The following is a 13,503-nucleotide window of genomic DNA, read 5'->3' as shown; positions in this document are numbered from 1 at the left end:
AGCACCGCTTTCTCCATCTCAGGGGTCCTGTCCATACGCGTTCCAGCAGATTGCGGATCCTTTATGCCCCTTCGTCTATCGATGCCACAGTGCACACCCGCAGGAAGTATCTATAACGGACTCGGGGTGAGGGTTCCAGAGAAGAGGAGAATTCTGTGATCCGCGGCGACGGTTCTTTCTTACCTGCCAGAGCCTTCCATGATGAACAGCTGCGGTGCTGCTCCATTCAACAGATGCAGATCCGTTCGATTCTGAGGATGGCGAGCTGCGAGCGCCAACGAATGTGGCACTTGCAAACGGGTGGTGTCACATTCCGCGCCACTCTCGGATAAACCTCGGAGATCCGGAGCCGGCGATCTCGCGCGCTTGATGACCTTGCGACAGATCAGGCTGCAAGCCAAGCATGCTCCGCGCTGGGTACCTATGAACCTTCATACATCAGCCTGAGCTACCTACAGTCGATAGGAAGCGCCATGATCAGCTCTGCTCGAAATCCTATACGGTCCGCTCTGGCCCAGGCCTCGGTATTCCGGAGAGCAGCCCCGGTCGCTCGCGTCCGGCGGTATGCCACCCCCTCCTCAAGCCCCACTCCACCCCCTCGCCCAGCTACCGCTACCCCCTCCATCCCACCCGCCAGCCCCGGGCCGAGCTTTGCCCCCAATATGAATCTCACATCCTACGGTATCCTCGTCGCCTCCCTCCTCGGCGCCGCGCTCGCCGGGTACTACACCTCCGAGACCCTCTCCGCCCGCCCCAATATCCAGTACACCCTCATCGACTCGGCGCGGGCCAAGGAGCTCCAATCTGCCAATCAGCCCCGGTTTGGGGACCACAAGGCCTACCTCGCGGCTATTGACGAGCTCAAGGCGAGCTGGCAAAAGAAGGGAAAGGCGGATCAGGTCAGTACGGACAAGGAAGACCTGGAGACGCACGGGATTAGCGATTGGAGCTACCATGAGGCCAAGGTGCCGACGGTGGTGGTCTGGGTGGAGAGCACGGAGGAGGTCGTGGAGGTGGTCAAGGTGGCGACGAAGTATAGGGTGCCGATCACGCCGTTCTCGGGCGGAACAAGTCTCGAGGGGCACTTTAGCAGCGTAGGTGCAAGACTTTCCCTTTGGTGTAGGTCAGGGCGATAGCTGAGTCTCAGCCATACGGCGGTATCTCGCTCGACTTTTCAATGATGGACAAAGTCCTCCGGATCTCCGAGGCAGACGGAGACTGTACCGTCCAGCCCGGTGTAAAATGGGAAGACCTCAACAAGCACCTCGCAGATAAAGACATCAAGCTGTTCTTCCCGCTGGATCCGGGACCGGGGGCGACTATCGGGGGGATGGCGGGTACGGGATGTAGTGGGACAAATGCGGTGCGGTATGGGACAGCCAAGGCCGAGTGGTTCTTGAACTTGGTAAGTCTCGTTGTCCCACGCCGCTGGAGTGCCTGGCCCCGTCCGCAGGGTATGCAAGGCCTTAGCTGATTCCATAGACTGTCGTTCTTCCGTCTGGCGAGGTTATCCGGACACGACAAAGAGCTCGGAAGTCTTCAGCAGGGTTTGACACTACCAAGCTGTTCATCGGTGCCGAGGGGACTCTCGGTATCGTTACCGAGGCAACTCTGCGGCTTGCACCTCTTCTGCCCACAAAATGTGCTGTCGTGGGCTTCGCTGGGGTGGAGGAGGCGGTGCAGGCTGCGACTGAGATGTAAGCAGATCTTATACCTTGGACCGGCACCCTGCTGATCTCACAGTGTCAATGCCGGACTACCAGTCCGTACGTCATGCGCTCTATGGACCGATCTCCTTGCCACTGACGAGGAAGTGCGCTGACAGCCAGAATGCGTTGAATTCGTAGACAAAAAGACGGTCCAGTCCATCAACGAAATGGGTCTCGCTGGACGGTCATACCCTGAGCGTGACTCCCTATTCTTCAAATTTCAGGGGTGAGTCTGAAGACCTTCTTCCCCTCTCCGTTGTCCTCTGATCCCTCTTCTTCTTGATCACTACCCATTACCCTACTCTCCCCCGCCCCTTATGCTTGCAAGCTTTAGCTGACCCCGCAGATCTGACGCATCCATGACCGATGTCGCCAAAGCAGCAGCCATCATCGTTCAAAAACACGGTGGCAAAGACCTCGAATTCAGCAAGACCGATAAGGAAGCTGCAGATTTGTGGCAAGGACGAAAAGCGGCTCTGTGGAGTATCATGGGGTTGATACCGGAAAGTCGCGCATGGACGACCGATGTTTGGTGAGTTTGGCTGTTGATACAGGTGATGAGGCAGGGATCAAAGCTGACCACCAGTGTACCCATATCGAAACTGCCGCAGCTGGTACGAGAGACGGCAGAAGATTTCGAGCGGAGAGGAGTCGTTGGGTGCCATCTAGGGTGAGCCCTTTCATTCCCGCGCTCCATCTGAGGCCGAAGCTGACGGGCCAGACACGTCGGCGACGGTAACGTCCATTCCATCCTCCTGTTCAAAACGGACGAGGAGCTCGAGAACATCCGTGAGGGGGTACACGAGATGGTACACCGTGCTATCAGGCTCGAGGGGACATGTACAGGCGAGCACGGTGTAGGGGTGGGTAAGGTGGAGTACCTGGAGGAGGAGTTGGGCGTGGGGACAGTGGGGCTAATGGAGACTATCAAGAGGACGCGTGAGTACTCCTACATGGACTGGGAGAGGATGTGGCTGAGCACAATATAGTGGACCCCCTGGATATCATGAACCCGGGCAAGCTGTACCCAAATATCAAGCCAATCAAGCCATGATTCTCGGTTTTCTACGATCTTTTTGGGATTATCTATCTTGTATGGATCTCATGTTGCTCCTCCCACGCTATACAGAATCCCAACTACCTATCTCGCCGCCTTCACAGCCATAGCATCCTGCGTACCTCCTGCCAAGACCCCCTTCGGCTTTGCGCGGGCTGGCGGAACCAAACTCCGAAGGAGGAGCCCCGATGACACTCTGAGCGTTCACGTCGTCTGGCAGCGCAGCTTTTGCATGCATCTTGCTATACATACCTCAGCTATCAGCTCGATCCACGCGCAGTTTCTGGCTCCTAGCTGGAAAGAGGTGGACAAGACGGAAAGAAAACCCACGAAAAGTCGATCTACTGCGCGAGAAATCTTCACGACTGTCGCGTGCCGCCGGAGCTTGATAATCCGACGTGCCTGTATCCTCTGACCTTCGTACGTGCTATGCTTGACTGCCTAGACCTTCGATCGAGGCTTTGGACTGATAATCCAGCGCTATCGACGACTAGACTGGCTGGCTTAATCATTATGAACCCCAATCAGCCCGAGGCGTCCTCGTCGAAATCCCACTTCTTCCCCTCGCAACCCTCCCCGACCCCTGCTCGACCCTCCTCCGAACATGGCGCTCCTACATATACCTTCTCTCCACATGACGCTCATTCGGACCCACTCTACCCCGTGAACCCCCTCGAGCCTTCCCTACCCATAACACTCGTACCAAATCTACGAGAACCGCCTAATCCCGACCTCATTCCTCCCGTCCGACCAACGCTCGCCCAATTTCGCGCTGCCGAAGGCCCAGCAACCCGCTCGACAAAGCTATCAGCGCTATGGGAGGCACTCCCGGCGTTACCGGAGCTAGGCGATGGGCCGACGGATACGCAGCAAATGAAGTTGCCGGGGCAGGATACGATGACTGCGTTGAGTCCGGAACGGGCGGAACGGCTGCGGAAGCTGTATGAGGAGGAGCTGGTGCGCCGGTGTAATGAGAAGCGGCCGGCGGCGAGATTATGGGGTGGACCGGACAATCAGGCGGGAGCAGGGACTGGGCTGGGCAAGGGCATCCAATATGAGGATTTCAGGTACGATCTGCTCGCGCCTCTCGGGAATCGCTGCTTGCGCTGACAAATAGGCGATTCCTCTGGGATCAAGAATCACAATTATGGGATATCTTCCAAGACCTCGATAAGAATGGGGATGGCCGGTTGGACGCGACCGAGATGCGCGCGGCGTTGTCGCGGTCGGGTATCGACATCACCCCAGCGACCGTATCGGATCTGGTCCGTTTCCTCGCCTCGGGCTCAAAGCTGTCTGTTGCGGGTCGACATACCCCTCAGACCAACCAAGATGACGGCCGGAATCTCCGAGGCGATAGCGGGAAGGCTCCATCGACAACTGCGGGGTCAGGTGTGGTAGATGAGATGTACATCACGTTTCAGGAGTTTAGGGATTTCCTCATTATGCTGCCGAGGAAAGCGACTCCGCTGGAGATATACAAATGTAGGTCACTGATGAGTGATTTGTGGAATCGGCTGACTCGATAGTCTATCAGGTGCGGAAACGCTCTGACGGCCGAGGCGCGGCTCGCGTGGACAAGGAAGGGGATATCAGCATCTCGTTCCCAAAACGACCGGCCTCGCCTCCACCTGTCCCGGCAGATACGAAGGAAGATGAGGAGTTTGGGGATACGGTAGATACCGAGTCGGCACCAGAGGAGCGGAATGAATCGTGGCGCTTCCTCCTGGCCGGTGGTCTCGCTGGAGCAGGTGAGCTGGATCGACCTCGAGTACTGGCGCATAGCTGATCTGTCCAGTATCGAGAAGTGTCACGGCTCCGTTCGACAGATTAAAGATCTACCTCATCACCACCCAACATACGCATATCGACACCAAAGCTACGTCCTCGTCGGGTCTGTCACATCCGTTCAAGAGTGGAGGTGGGGCGGTGAGGAATCTGTGGGCGGCGATGACGAGGATATATGTCGATGGTGGAGGTGTGAGGGCGTTCTGGGTAGGGAATGGGTTGAATATCGTCAAGATCTTGCCGGTCAGTCTCATCTCCTTACCGATGCTACTGTCGCCTTCCGGACAACGAATCGCGATTGGATCAAGCTGACATGATAGGAATCAGCAATAAAATTCCTCTCATACGAACAAACCAAGAAAGTCCTCGCACGATACTGGGACCGCGTCGCCGACCCATCCGAACTATCCTCCTCGTCTCGTTTCCTGGCGGGAGGTGTAGGCGGTATCACCTCTCAATTTGCAATCTACGGGCTCGAGACGCTCAAGACGCGGATACAGAGTGAGACGGGACCGAGTGGGGTGGTCAAGATTGCGAGGGCGATGTGGCGGGAGGGGAGATTACGGACTTTTTATAGGGGATTGACTGTAAGTTTTGCTCTGTCCTCACCGGAGCATAGGGAATGGGGTCAAGGGCGGGGATTGGCCGCAGGGTTGTGCTGATAGTTCAGCTCGGCCTGATAGGCGTCTTCCCATACTCCGCTATCGATATGGGCACGTACGAAACCCTCAAGCGCGCATACTGCAAGTCGACAGGCAAGGACGAGCCGGAAGTGTATGCCACGCTGGGCTTTGGAGCCATGTCGGGCAGTATAGGAGCGGCTAGTGTATATCGTATGTATCCGTCCGGGCTCATCAGCCTGACTACCACATGATCTGGCTGGGCGAGGATTCAGCTGACGTCTCAGCCGTCAATCTCCTCCGTACTCGACTCCAAGCATCCGGCTCCTCCGGCCACCCGCAAGCATACACCGGTTTCCGAGATGTTCTCACGCAGACGCTAGCAAAGGAAGGATGGAGGGGCCTGTATAAGGGGTTATTGCCAAGTATTATGAAGGTGGGGCCGGCGGTGGGGGTCAGCTGGATCGTTTATGAGGATGCGAAGCGGAGGTTGGGGGTGTAAAGTGGCTCTTCAGAGTCAGGGAGGGGATTGTGGGGGATGATGGTGCGGAACGGAGAGGTCAGGCTGAGGGTGAAGGTGTGGGTGAGGGCGGGAGTGGGGATCTGAGTGGCGGGTTGGAGTACTCATCGATCGCAGTGTATCCTGGCATCTTGCATCTTTACAGGCTGTACACTGCAGGGCAGGCGTAGTAGAATTTATGCGCACGCGAGGTTATACTGATGCCGCTGATTCCGCTCCCAATCCGCCACCGCTCACAAAGATCACTAACCTGTGGGGAATCCAGGGAACGGCCTTGAGTGCTGGGGACCTGACAAGTCCTCACAATGTACCTTTCACCAATGTCATCCCTTGTCCAGGCGAAACCATGGATTGTGAGATCTGCTCGGCCCCGGTTTGCTCCGAGAGATTGTGATGCTGAAAGCGCTAGAACACGTTTGTCGCTGAAGGGATGGACGCGGTGAAGCACGACTTATCGAGATCTAGATCGTCAGTTTGCGCGAGATTTCAAGGATGTGGTGGGCCCTCGTACAACGCGAGCCGGCGTGGGCGTGAAAGCTCGGGCGAAATCGGAACGTCAAGGTACATAAAAGGCTGCTGCGCTGACACCAGGCTCCCTCACTTCGCCTGATAATCAGTCAGCTACAACTTTCGTTCATCACTTCATCGCTTGTTCTTCCATCATTGCAACTATGTCGGTGTTTTTGGATGGAGATACGATCGCGACGCATGCAGTTGTCGGGACCAAAGACGGGCAGGAGACGATTGGAATCGGAACCTGTATGTGACACATCACCACTGTATTTATTGCGCGCTAACAAGGGTCAGATCGGAACGGAGTGCTCACCCAGGTCACGTACTCGCTCATTGGCAAGGAGTCGAGGCTGTGCAATGTGGATGTACTGCAGGAGGATGGGTGGGTTTTCGAGCGTGCCACGGTCGCGGATACCCAGCGGCTCGTCGATCCTCTCAATACCGCTGATGGCCGGGGTTCTGGAGGCTGGAATTGGCGCCACCCCTGGACTCCCCCCGGCGAACAGGAGGCCTGAAGGCGGATGTCAGCTGGCTTTAAGCCCATGAACGACGCTTTGCTCCCGAGGATGAGGCGGGTGACCTGCAAGATGCGTATACGATGAGATTCTGTTTCGTGAAGAGATGTCCGGGGGTACATATTCAAATCGTTTTCTGTGATCCTTCTGTGCAATGCTACCCCACTTAACATCATCGGGCTTTGCCATCAGACAATACTGATTCGCTGACGACTCTTTACTATTGCCTTTCGGTGATTGACATGTCAAGGAATCCTGAGGTGGCGAGGGCGAGAGGCGCAAAGCCGGTTTGACCCTGACAATCCCACTGCAAATGGGCTTTAAGCTGGCTTCCTTTGACCAAGGTGTTCTATTGAACAGCTGAAACCGCGAGACCACTCTGGACGATAGGTTGCCCGATTTGCTCCGAGCTGTCGAACGCTCTGGCAGATCTGGCTGAAAAGATCTCCGTGATGTTGTGTGCCAGTCAGACATCCTGATTGCGCCATATCGAAAGGATTCGCCTCACTAGCTGCGAGATCCTCGAGTGTGATCAGGTCCTTTCGTTCTGCGTACTCGGGCAGGACCGGACGGCTCTGGGGCATAAAAAGGCCACCTCTGGGACCCGTTTCTTCTCACGCTTCTCTCCAGTCTATTCGCACTCACTTATTATCTGCATTTTCGCTACAGATTGCCAGGTGCCTTCCAGCACGCCATTCACCACCATCGCAGCATGTCCAGTACAAGTGCTACTGGGGTTACGCTTCAGCGCGTTGTCGGGACAAATTCGCAAACCGGGAAAACAGAGATTGGTCAGGGTCTGTGTACGTTTGGCGATGTGGACAGTGACAGCGCTCAAAGCTGACGATACCGAGACATCAACGGAACGCTGTGGGGCGTCGCCGTTGACCCCGAGAGGGTGAACACCCAAGGGCTGAAAGGTCTGACCCTTCAGGGTTGGACGTTCTCTGAGGGTGTCGAAGCGGTTACGAACGAGGTCTCTGGGCCCGAGTCCACGAACGCGGCGAGTGATGCGCAGCACCCTCCGGCATCTACCAACACCACCAGCGAAGGTGCGGCCTGAGAGTCGGGTAGATCATTCGGCTTCTTTGATTTCCTTCCTTGCTGATGTTACACCGCAGACAGGCCTATCCAATCTCAGCACAATCTCTGGCCTGTATCGTGTTACTGATCCATCACACTGTCCATAGATTACCACCCATGCAATGATCATGCGTTTGCCGTGTGGCGTGTGCTGCATGATCCCTATGCTGATCGACATCCTGCTGAAATCTTCTCCCCTGCTCATGCTGCTTAGCCAATAGCTATCCACTATGTGATCTAGTCGCAGACGATGCATATAGCGCACCCGCATAGCAGAATCGACAAAGACATTGACCAAGACACAAGCGCTGTCACGATTGTGACACATTGAAGGTCGGGAGTCTACCTTACATGCGAGAAGAGTGGCGAACTCGAATGGCCTCGAGAGCTTGGGTCGAGGCGAGTCCGTTCAGGCGTAATGACCCTAACCCGACAGCTATCCAGCGCTTGAATGAACTTGGCAGAGCGCTCACCTAACATCAAGCCGTTCCTAGGTGGCGGCAACACGCACGGCGCATTAAGACAACGACCATTGCCGACCCCCTCTGCTATGCCTGGCTAAAAGCATTTCTGACCCACCGCCAAGTTTCAGCTCGTTATCCCTCGCTTGCCTACCAGGTCCTCTTTATCAATAGATACACACATTTAAGACATCTAGAGCCGGCCGCCGCCTTATTGAGGCCCTTCGCCTGGAGTATGCCCGGGGAGACAGCAGTACATACTGCGCCATCGCAACCGCCACTTTGGTGCAACAGTGGTCCCGGGGGCGATTTGCGTTCGCCTCGCCCAAGTTCCCATACTTGCCGCTCTGTACATACGGTAGGCTTTGCCCTTCGAGAACACACATCGATCCAAGCAGTGTAGACCTGCCAGGATGCGGATCCCATACATAAGGGAGCTTTATGGTGGGCTTGGACCCCGAACCCAAAGGCCGCCCGGGCTTCCTCGCTGATCAAGTAGTGGACGAAGCAGAAGGCTTCCTGCTCGACCACGCCCTCTTCTCACCTCCGCGAAGATGGCCACCGTTAGCACCAGAGGAGACTCAGTCTGCGCGTCTTCAGTCCAAAGCGAAGAAGATGGACTGGGAGGATGAAGCTCGAAGAGCCCCAATGGGCGAGGACGACCCAATGGATGGAGCGCACCATCACTCGCCGGCAGCCGAGGGGGAGTCGAACAAGGAGAGATGCGTGATCTGCCTGATGGAGCTGCGGGACAGGACCATCGTGGGCGTATGCGGGCATGAGTTCTGCGTAAGTCAAATCAAACCCCTGCAAGAGCCATACCGCAAGCAGAGCATGAGCTGATATACAGTTCGAATGTATCGGCGTCTGGGCGAACCAGTCTCGCCGCTGTCCTCTCTGCTCCGCAGACATGGCGCCGTTCTTGCTGCATGACTTAGACAACCCAGTACCGACAAAGGTGAGCTGTTGTGCCCCAAAATCCCCAGACGTCCAGGCTGATCTGCCAGTTCTACCTCCCTCCGCTGCCCACTCGTCAGATTACATCGTTCAACTTACCTGGACCAAGCAGACGCGTCGCTGAGCGGCCACATCCCGCATTCGAGAAGACTGAGCCAGACGAGCTGGATCTTCAGATTGAGCGGAGGAAGGAGATCTACCAGCACGGGCTGTACTGCAAGGTGAAATCCAGCATCTCTATGTCTATGTCTACACCGCATGTCGCTGACCTGCAGCACATCGGCTCAAACGCCCAAACTAGGTATCGCCCCAACCCAACACCACACGAGATCGCCAACTCCCCGCAGCTCATCCAGCGGACGACCGCCTTTCTCCGGCGCGAGCTCCGCGTCTGGTCGCACGCCGACGCAGAGTACCTGACGTCCCACATCTTGAGTCTCATCAAAGCTGTTGATATCCGGTCTGACGTTGCAATCCGTCTCCTAGCAGAGTTCCTCGACCCTCCCGCTGTTCAAGGCCGCGCCTCATCGTCCGCACCGGGGATCCCGAACGGGCCGGAGCACTTTGCGCACGAGCTGTACAGCTGGTTGAGGAGTCCATTCAAGGAGTTGAGGCAGTGGGATTTGGTCGCTCAGGTGAGTTGTGGTACGGTCGGAGCTGATGGTAGTATGACTCTCCGGACGCCGAAGAAGAGCCTGAGCAGGACCGTGATCTGCCGGCTGAGAAAGAGCGGTCGCGCAGCATATCACCTGAAGACCAGCCGCCCAAGAAACGGTCCCGCTCTCGCTCGGTCTCTCCCTCCCCGTCCCTATCATCGCGCTCATACTCGTACTCATCCCGATCCCGGTCCCGCTCCCGCTACCGGTCGGAATCTTCATACTCCCGCTCACCCTCTCCGCGGCCCAAGCGAGACTCGTACAAGCGAGACCGCTCTCCGCCTCGTCACTCACCTAGCCGGCGGGCATGGAACGAGGCAGACCACTGGGTCGACCCGGATATCCTGGCTGAGCGGGCGGAGCGGCAGCGTCGGATCGAGGAGCGGATGGAGCGGAAGCGGATCGAGCGGGCTGCGGAAGTTCAGCCGTGGACCGGAAGGGGGATGCGGCCGTGGGGTGCCCCAGTCGTGCCCAAGGAGAGGATCGAGCTGCTGCCGGATAAGCCAGATCCGCCCGTAACGGCATTGCGCGCAGAGGTGGAGGAAGCGGCGCAGAACGCACTGTCAATCAAGGGGGCGGCGGTGGTGCCGAATCGTCGATTGACCCTAAAGGAACGGCTGGCGGTAGCTCGGGGCGAGCCGATTCCTGCTGATGCGGAACCGGCACCAGCACCTGTACCCCAGTCACCCTTCCTCACTCTCAAGGAACGCCTCGCCAAGGCTAAAGCGGAGGCGCTCGGTCTTGCGCAAACCCCACTCCCGGAGAATCCCGCAGAAATTACGGCAGAAGACCTGCTCGAAACCTCTCCTACCGCCCCCTCTGCCCCCCGGCGCTCCATCTCCGGTCTCAAAGAGACCGTCCGTGCCCGGCTCCGTCTTCGGCTCAAGCTCGAATCGGAGCGCGCCAACTTCCGGCACAATATCGCCGAGTCCAGGGCGCAGGAATTGCGGCGGCAGTTATTGGAAGCTAAAGTCACAAGGCAGGCGGCCGAGACGGATGCGGTCCTCAGAAGGATGGATCGGCTGGACTGGCAGAAGGAGGTGAGGAGGAGATTGATGGTCGAGAAGATGTTGCAGGCGGAGACGGAGGGGGAGAAGCGGGCGAGGGAGCTCAAGGAGAAATTGTCGGCTGAGAAGAGGAGGAAGATGTTGAGGGAGGTCTTGTTGGCGAGGAAGAGGGCGTCGGTGGTTGGGGACGTGGAGGGGGAGGATGGGGCGGCGATGATATGAATTGAGCGTAGGAACGAGAGGCACAGGTAACGAGCATTAAGGTGTAATGACATACATGTATGTACATGTAACTGACCTGTCTTACTGAGCGCGCTCACTGACTTCGGACAAATGGCGAATCCTTCCTTGCATCGGATCGCGCGAGACCGACAATGAGGGTTGTCTACACTGAAAGTATACCTCATCTACGCCTGAGAAGGGATATGGTCCATGATCTGAGTGTCCAAGGCCTTCGTATTCAGCAAGTGTGGACCGAGCTGATCCAGCTTGGTCACACCGAGCAGCCGCATCGTGGTCTCGATCTCATCCCGCATGACTGCTCATCAGCTCACTCCAAATCAATCGGCGCGGCAACAGAGGACTCACTCTCAATAGCATGGGTGACCCCTTCCTTGCCATACGTCAAGCCATACAAGAACGGCCTGCCCATCCCTACTCCCTTCGCCCCGAGACACAACGCCTTGATAACGTCCGTGCCGCGTCGTACACCGCCGTCGAGATAGATTTCGCACTTATCAAACACCTGCGGAGCGAGGCGGCGCAATTCAAGCAGGGTGTATAGGGAAGGAGGAGCAGTGTCGAGCGCTCGGCCACTGATCGTCAGCTCACAATCCTCAGCACGGAAAAGGGGCGGACTCACCCGTGATTACTGAGGTAAATAGCGTTGACGCCAAGCTCCGCAGCTTTGATACAGTCCTCTACACTCTGGACCCCCTTCAGCCCGATCGGAAGGTCCGTATGTCTCCTCAACCACTTCAAGTCCTCCCAATTCAGCTTGGGGTCGATGAAGCCGCCGACGGACCGGCCTATCCCGCCTCCTTTGGAATCTTGGGCGATCTTGCCGCCTGATACGCCTGACGCCTATTAATCAGCTCAATCCTGTAATGCTCGCGCTGAGGAAACATACCACTTCGATCTCAGCTCGGCTCCGCTCATCCGCCTCCCGCTTCCCTGGCGCAGCAGCATCGACCGTCACAAAGATAGCCTTCATCCCCAGTCCGTTGATCTGCTCCAATAGCTTCTCGGTCTTGGGCCGATTCCGGTCCACGTAGAGCTGCATGAAGAACTTCTGATCTGGCCGGGATGCGTTCGAGACGATCTCGGCGAGTGGTGTTGAGGCGTTGGTGGAGACCTGGTGTTCAGCTCAGACTGTGCTTATGGCGGGAACGAAATGGACTGACCATGTAGATGACATTCGCCTCGCCCGCTGCCCTGGCCACGGCTCTCTCTGCGAGCGGATGAGCGAGCCCCGCCATCCCCGTTGGACAGATGAAGAAGGGCAAGCCGGCTTCTTGGCCCATCATTGTCCGTCGGGTGTCGCATTCTTCTACGTTGACCAGGATACGGGGGCGGAAGAGGATATGGTTGAATGCGCGCCTGTTTAAGTCGAGAGCTGGTTGTCAGCCTGAACCACAAGCAAGGAAAGGTCGGCAGCTTACTGTACTGGTCTGTAGCTCCGCTAGACATGTACGCCCAAGCCTTGCTGGTCAACTTTGCCTTGGCCGCTGCCTGCCCATATCAGCTTCAGCACCGGTATCGAGAGCATTCAGGGCAGACATCACTCACGTCAAAGTCCGGCAGCCCCACAATCTCCGCCAGATCGATCTCCCTCTCCTTCCCTTCTTCACCCTGCGTCTTCGCCCCTCCACCATAGCTCAACACCGTCGGCAACGTTTGCGGATCCACCATCCCCAAGAACGCTGACTCGTCCAGCCCATTCTCGATGGTTCCTGGTGGATGAAGCGGCTGGAAGATGGCGGTTGCGTCTCTTCCTGCGACTCTATGGATCGGTGCTGATCCGCCTGGATGTCCGGACTGTGCAAACTGGAGGATCAGCTTGGTCTCCTCGATCTGTGAGGTGGAGATCGCTTACCTCGGTCAGATCATACACCTTCCCGGCTATGACAACCCAGCAGTCATCCACTGTATTGTGCTTTTGTACTTCTCCGTAAGGTATGAGACCTCCCGCCGAGGCCTGAAGAGCCGGAGGCGAGGGATCATCAACGAGCTCATCGTTTCGTATCCGCGGCAGAGCCCAGGCTGTACCGAGCGAAATCGCGAGCTGAACTATCAGGTTGATCCCCCTGCTGGTTATAAGGTTGACTTACTGCTCCTCCTATCTGGAGTGCTAGTCTCCTTCTTGCAGGGAATGTATCACCCAGTATACGCGCAGTATACCGCCTGGAACCCCGCAAGGGAGCAGAAGGCGAGGCCCGCGAGCTGGCCTGGACGCATCCAAAGACCAGGCGCGCTGTGCTTTCGACGAATCGCGACATGATGATGTGTCGGAATTGAGCCGATGAGACCTAGGAGCTAGAAGATATGCTATGAGCTCCTCCTGCAGGCATATAGCATGCTGAAGCTTCTCCGCACCAACTTCTTGCTTGGACCGCCC

General features: G+C 57.0%; 4 protein-coding genes across 4 annotated transcripts; 3 read left to right on the top strand and 1 right to left on the bottom strand.

Annotated features, from left to right (window-relative positions):
- Window positions 1-662: 662 nt before the first annotated feature.
- Window positions 663-2,763, top strand: MKK02DRAFT_20109 (putative D-lactate dehydrogenase oxidoreductase protein; the record flags this gene model as incomplete). The annotated part of the gene is made up of 9 exons (XM_053086196.1): window positions 663-1,098; window positions 1,137-1,405; window positions 1,483-1,697; window positions 1,744-1,766; window positions 1,830-1,935; window positions 2,056-2,241; window positions 2,296-2,379; window positions 2,431-2,648; window positions 2,699-2,763. The coding sequence occupies 9 exons, from the start codon at window positions 663-665 to the stop codon at window positions 2,761-2,763; spliced, it is 1,602 nt and encodes a 533-aa protein (XP_052941980.1).
- Window positions 2,764-3,279: 516 nt separating this feature from the next.
- MKK02DRAFT_20479 (mitochondrial carrier protein) lies at window positions 3,280-5,676 on the top strand (the record flags this gene model as incomplete). Its single annotated transcript, XM_053086264.1, has 8 exons — window positions 3,280-3,833; window positions 3,884-4,060; window positions 4,127-4,251; window positions 4,296-4,517; window positions 4,565-4,797; window positions 4,875-5,141; window positions 5,225-5,387; window positions 5,462-5,676. 8 exons carry the CDS (start codon window positions 3,280-3,282, stop codon window positions 5,674-5,676), a joined length of 1,956 nt encoding a protein of 651 aa, XP_052941979.1.
- A 3,031-nt stretch (window positions 5,677-8,707) lies between these two features.
- Window positions 8,708-11,108, top strand: MKK02DRAFT_30074 (uncharacterized protein; the record flags this gene model as incomplete). The annotated part of the gene is made up of 5 exons (XM_053087967.1): window positions 8,708-9,055; window positions 9,117-9,224; window positions 9,274-9,444; window positions 9,499-9,858; window positions 9,891-11,108. The coding sequence occupies 5 exons, from the start codon at window positions 8,708-8,710 to the stop codon at window positions 11,106-11,108; spliced, it is 2,205 nt and encodes a 734-aa protein (XP_052941978.1).
- A 185-nt stretch (window positions 11,109-11,293) lies between these two features.
- MKK02DRAFT_30073 (putative cytochrome b2, mitochondrial precursor) lies at window positions 11,294-13,384 on the bottom strand (the record flags this gene model as incomplete). Its single annotated transcript, XM_053087966.1, has 9 exons — window positions 11,294-11,424; window positions 11,475-11,701; window positions 11,749-11,969; window positions 12,016-12,240; window positions 12,290-12,501; window positions 12,548-12,617; window positions 12,675-12,932; window positions 12,982-13,170; window positions 13,217-13,384. The coding sequence occupies 9 exons, from the start codon at window positions 13,382-13,384 to the stop codon at window positions 11,294-11,296; spliced, it is 1,701 nt and encodes a 566-aa protein (XP_052941977.1).
- Between the last annotated feature and the right edge of the window lie 119 nt (window positions 13,385-13,503).

Source organism: Dioszegia hungarica (genome assembly GCF_025882075.1).
Source record: "Dioszegia hungarica strain PDD-24b-2 chromosome Unknown MKK02contig_25, whole genome shotgun sequence".
Classification (NCBI taxonomy): domain Eukaryota; kingdom Fungi; phylum Basidiomycota; class Tremellomycetes; order Tremellales; family Bulleribasidiaceae; genus Dioszegia; species Dioszegia hungarica.
This window is presented reverse-complemented; position numbering and strand designations above follow the sequence as displayed.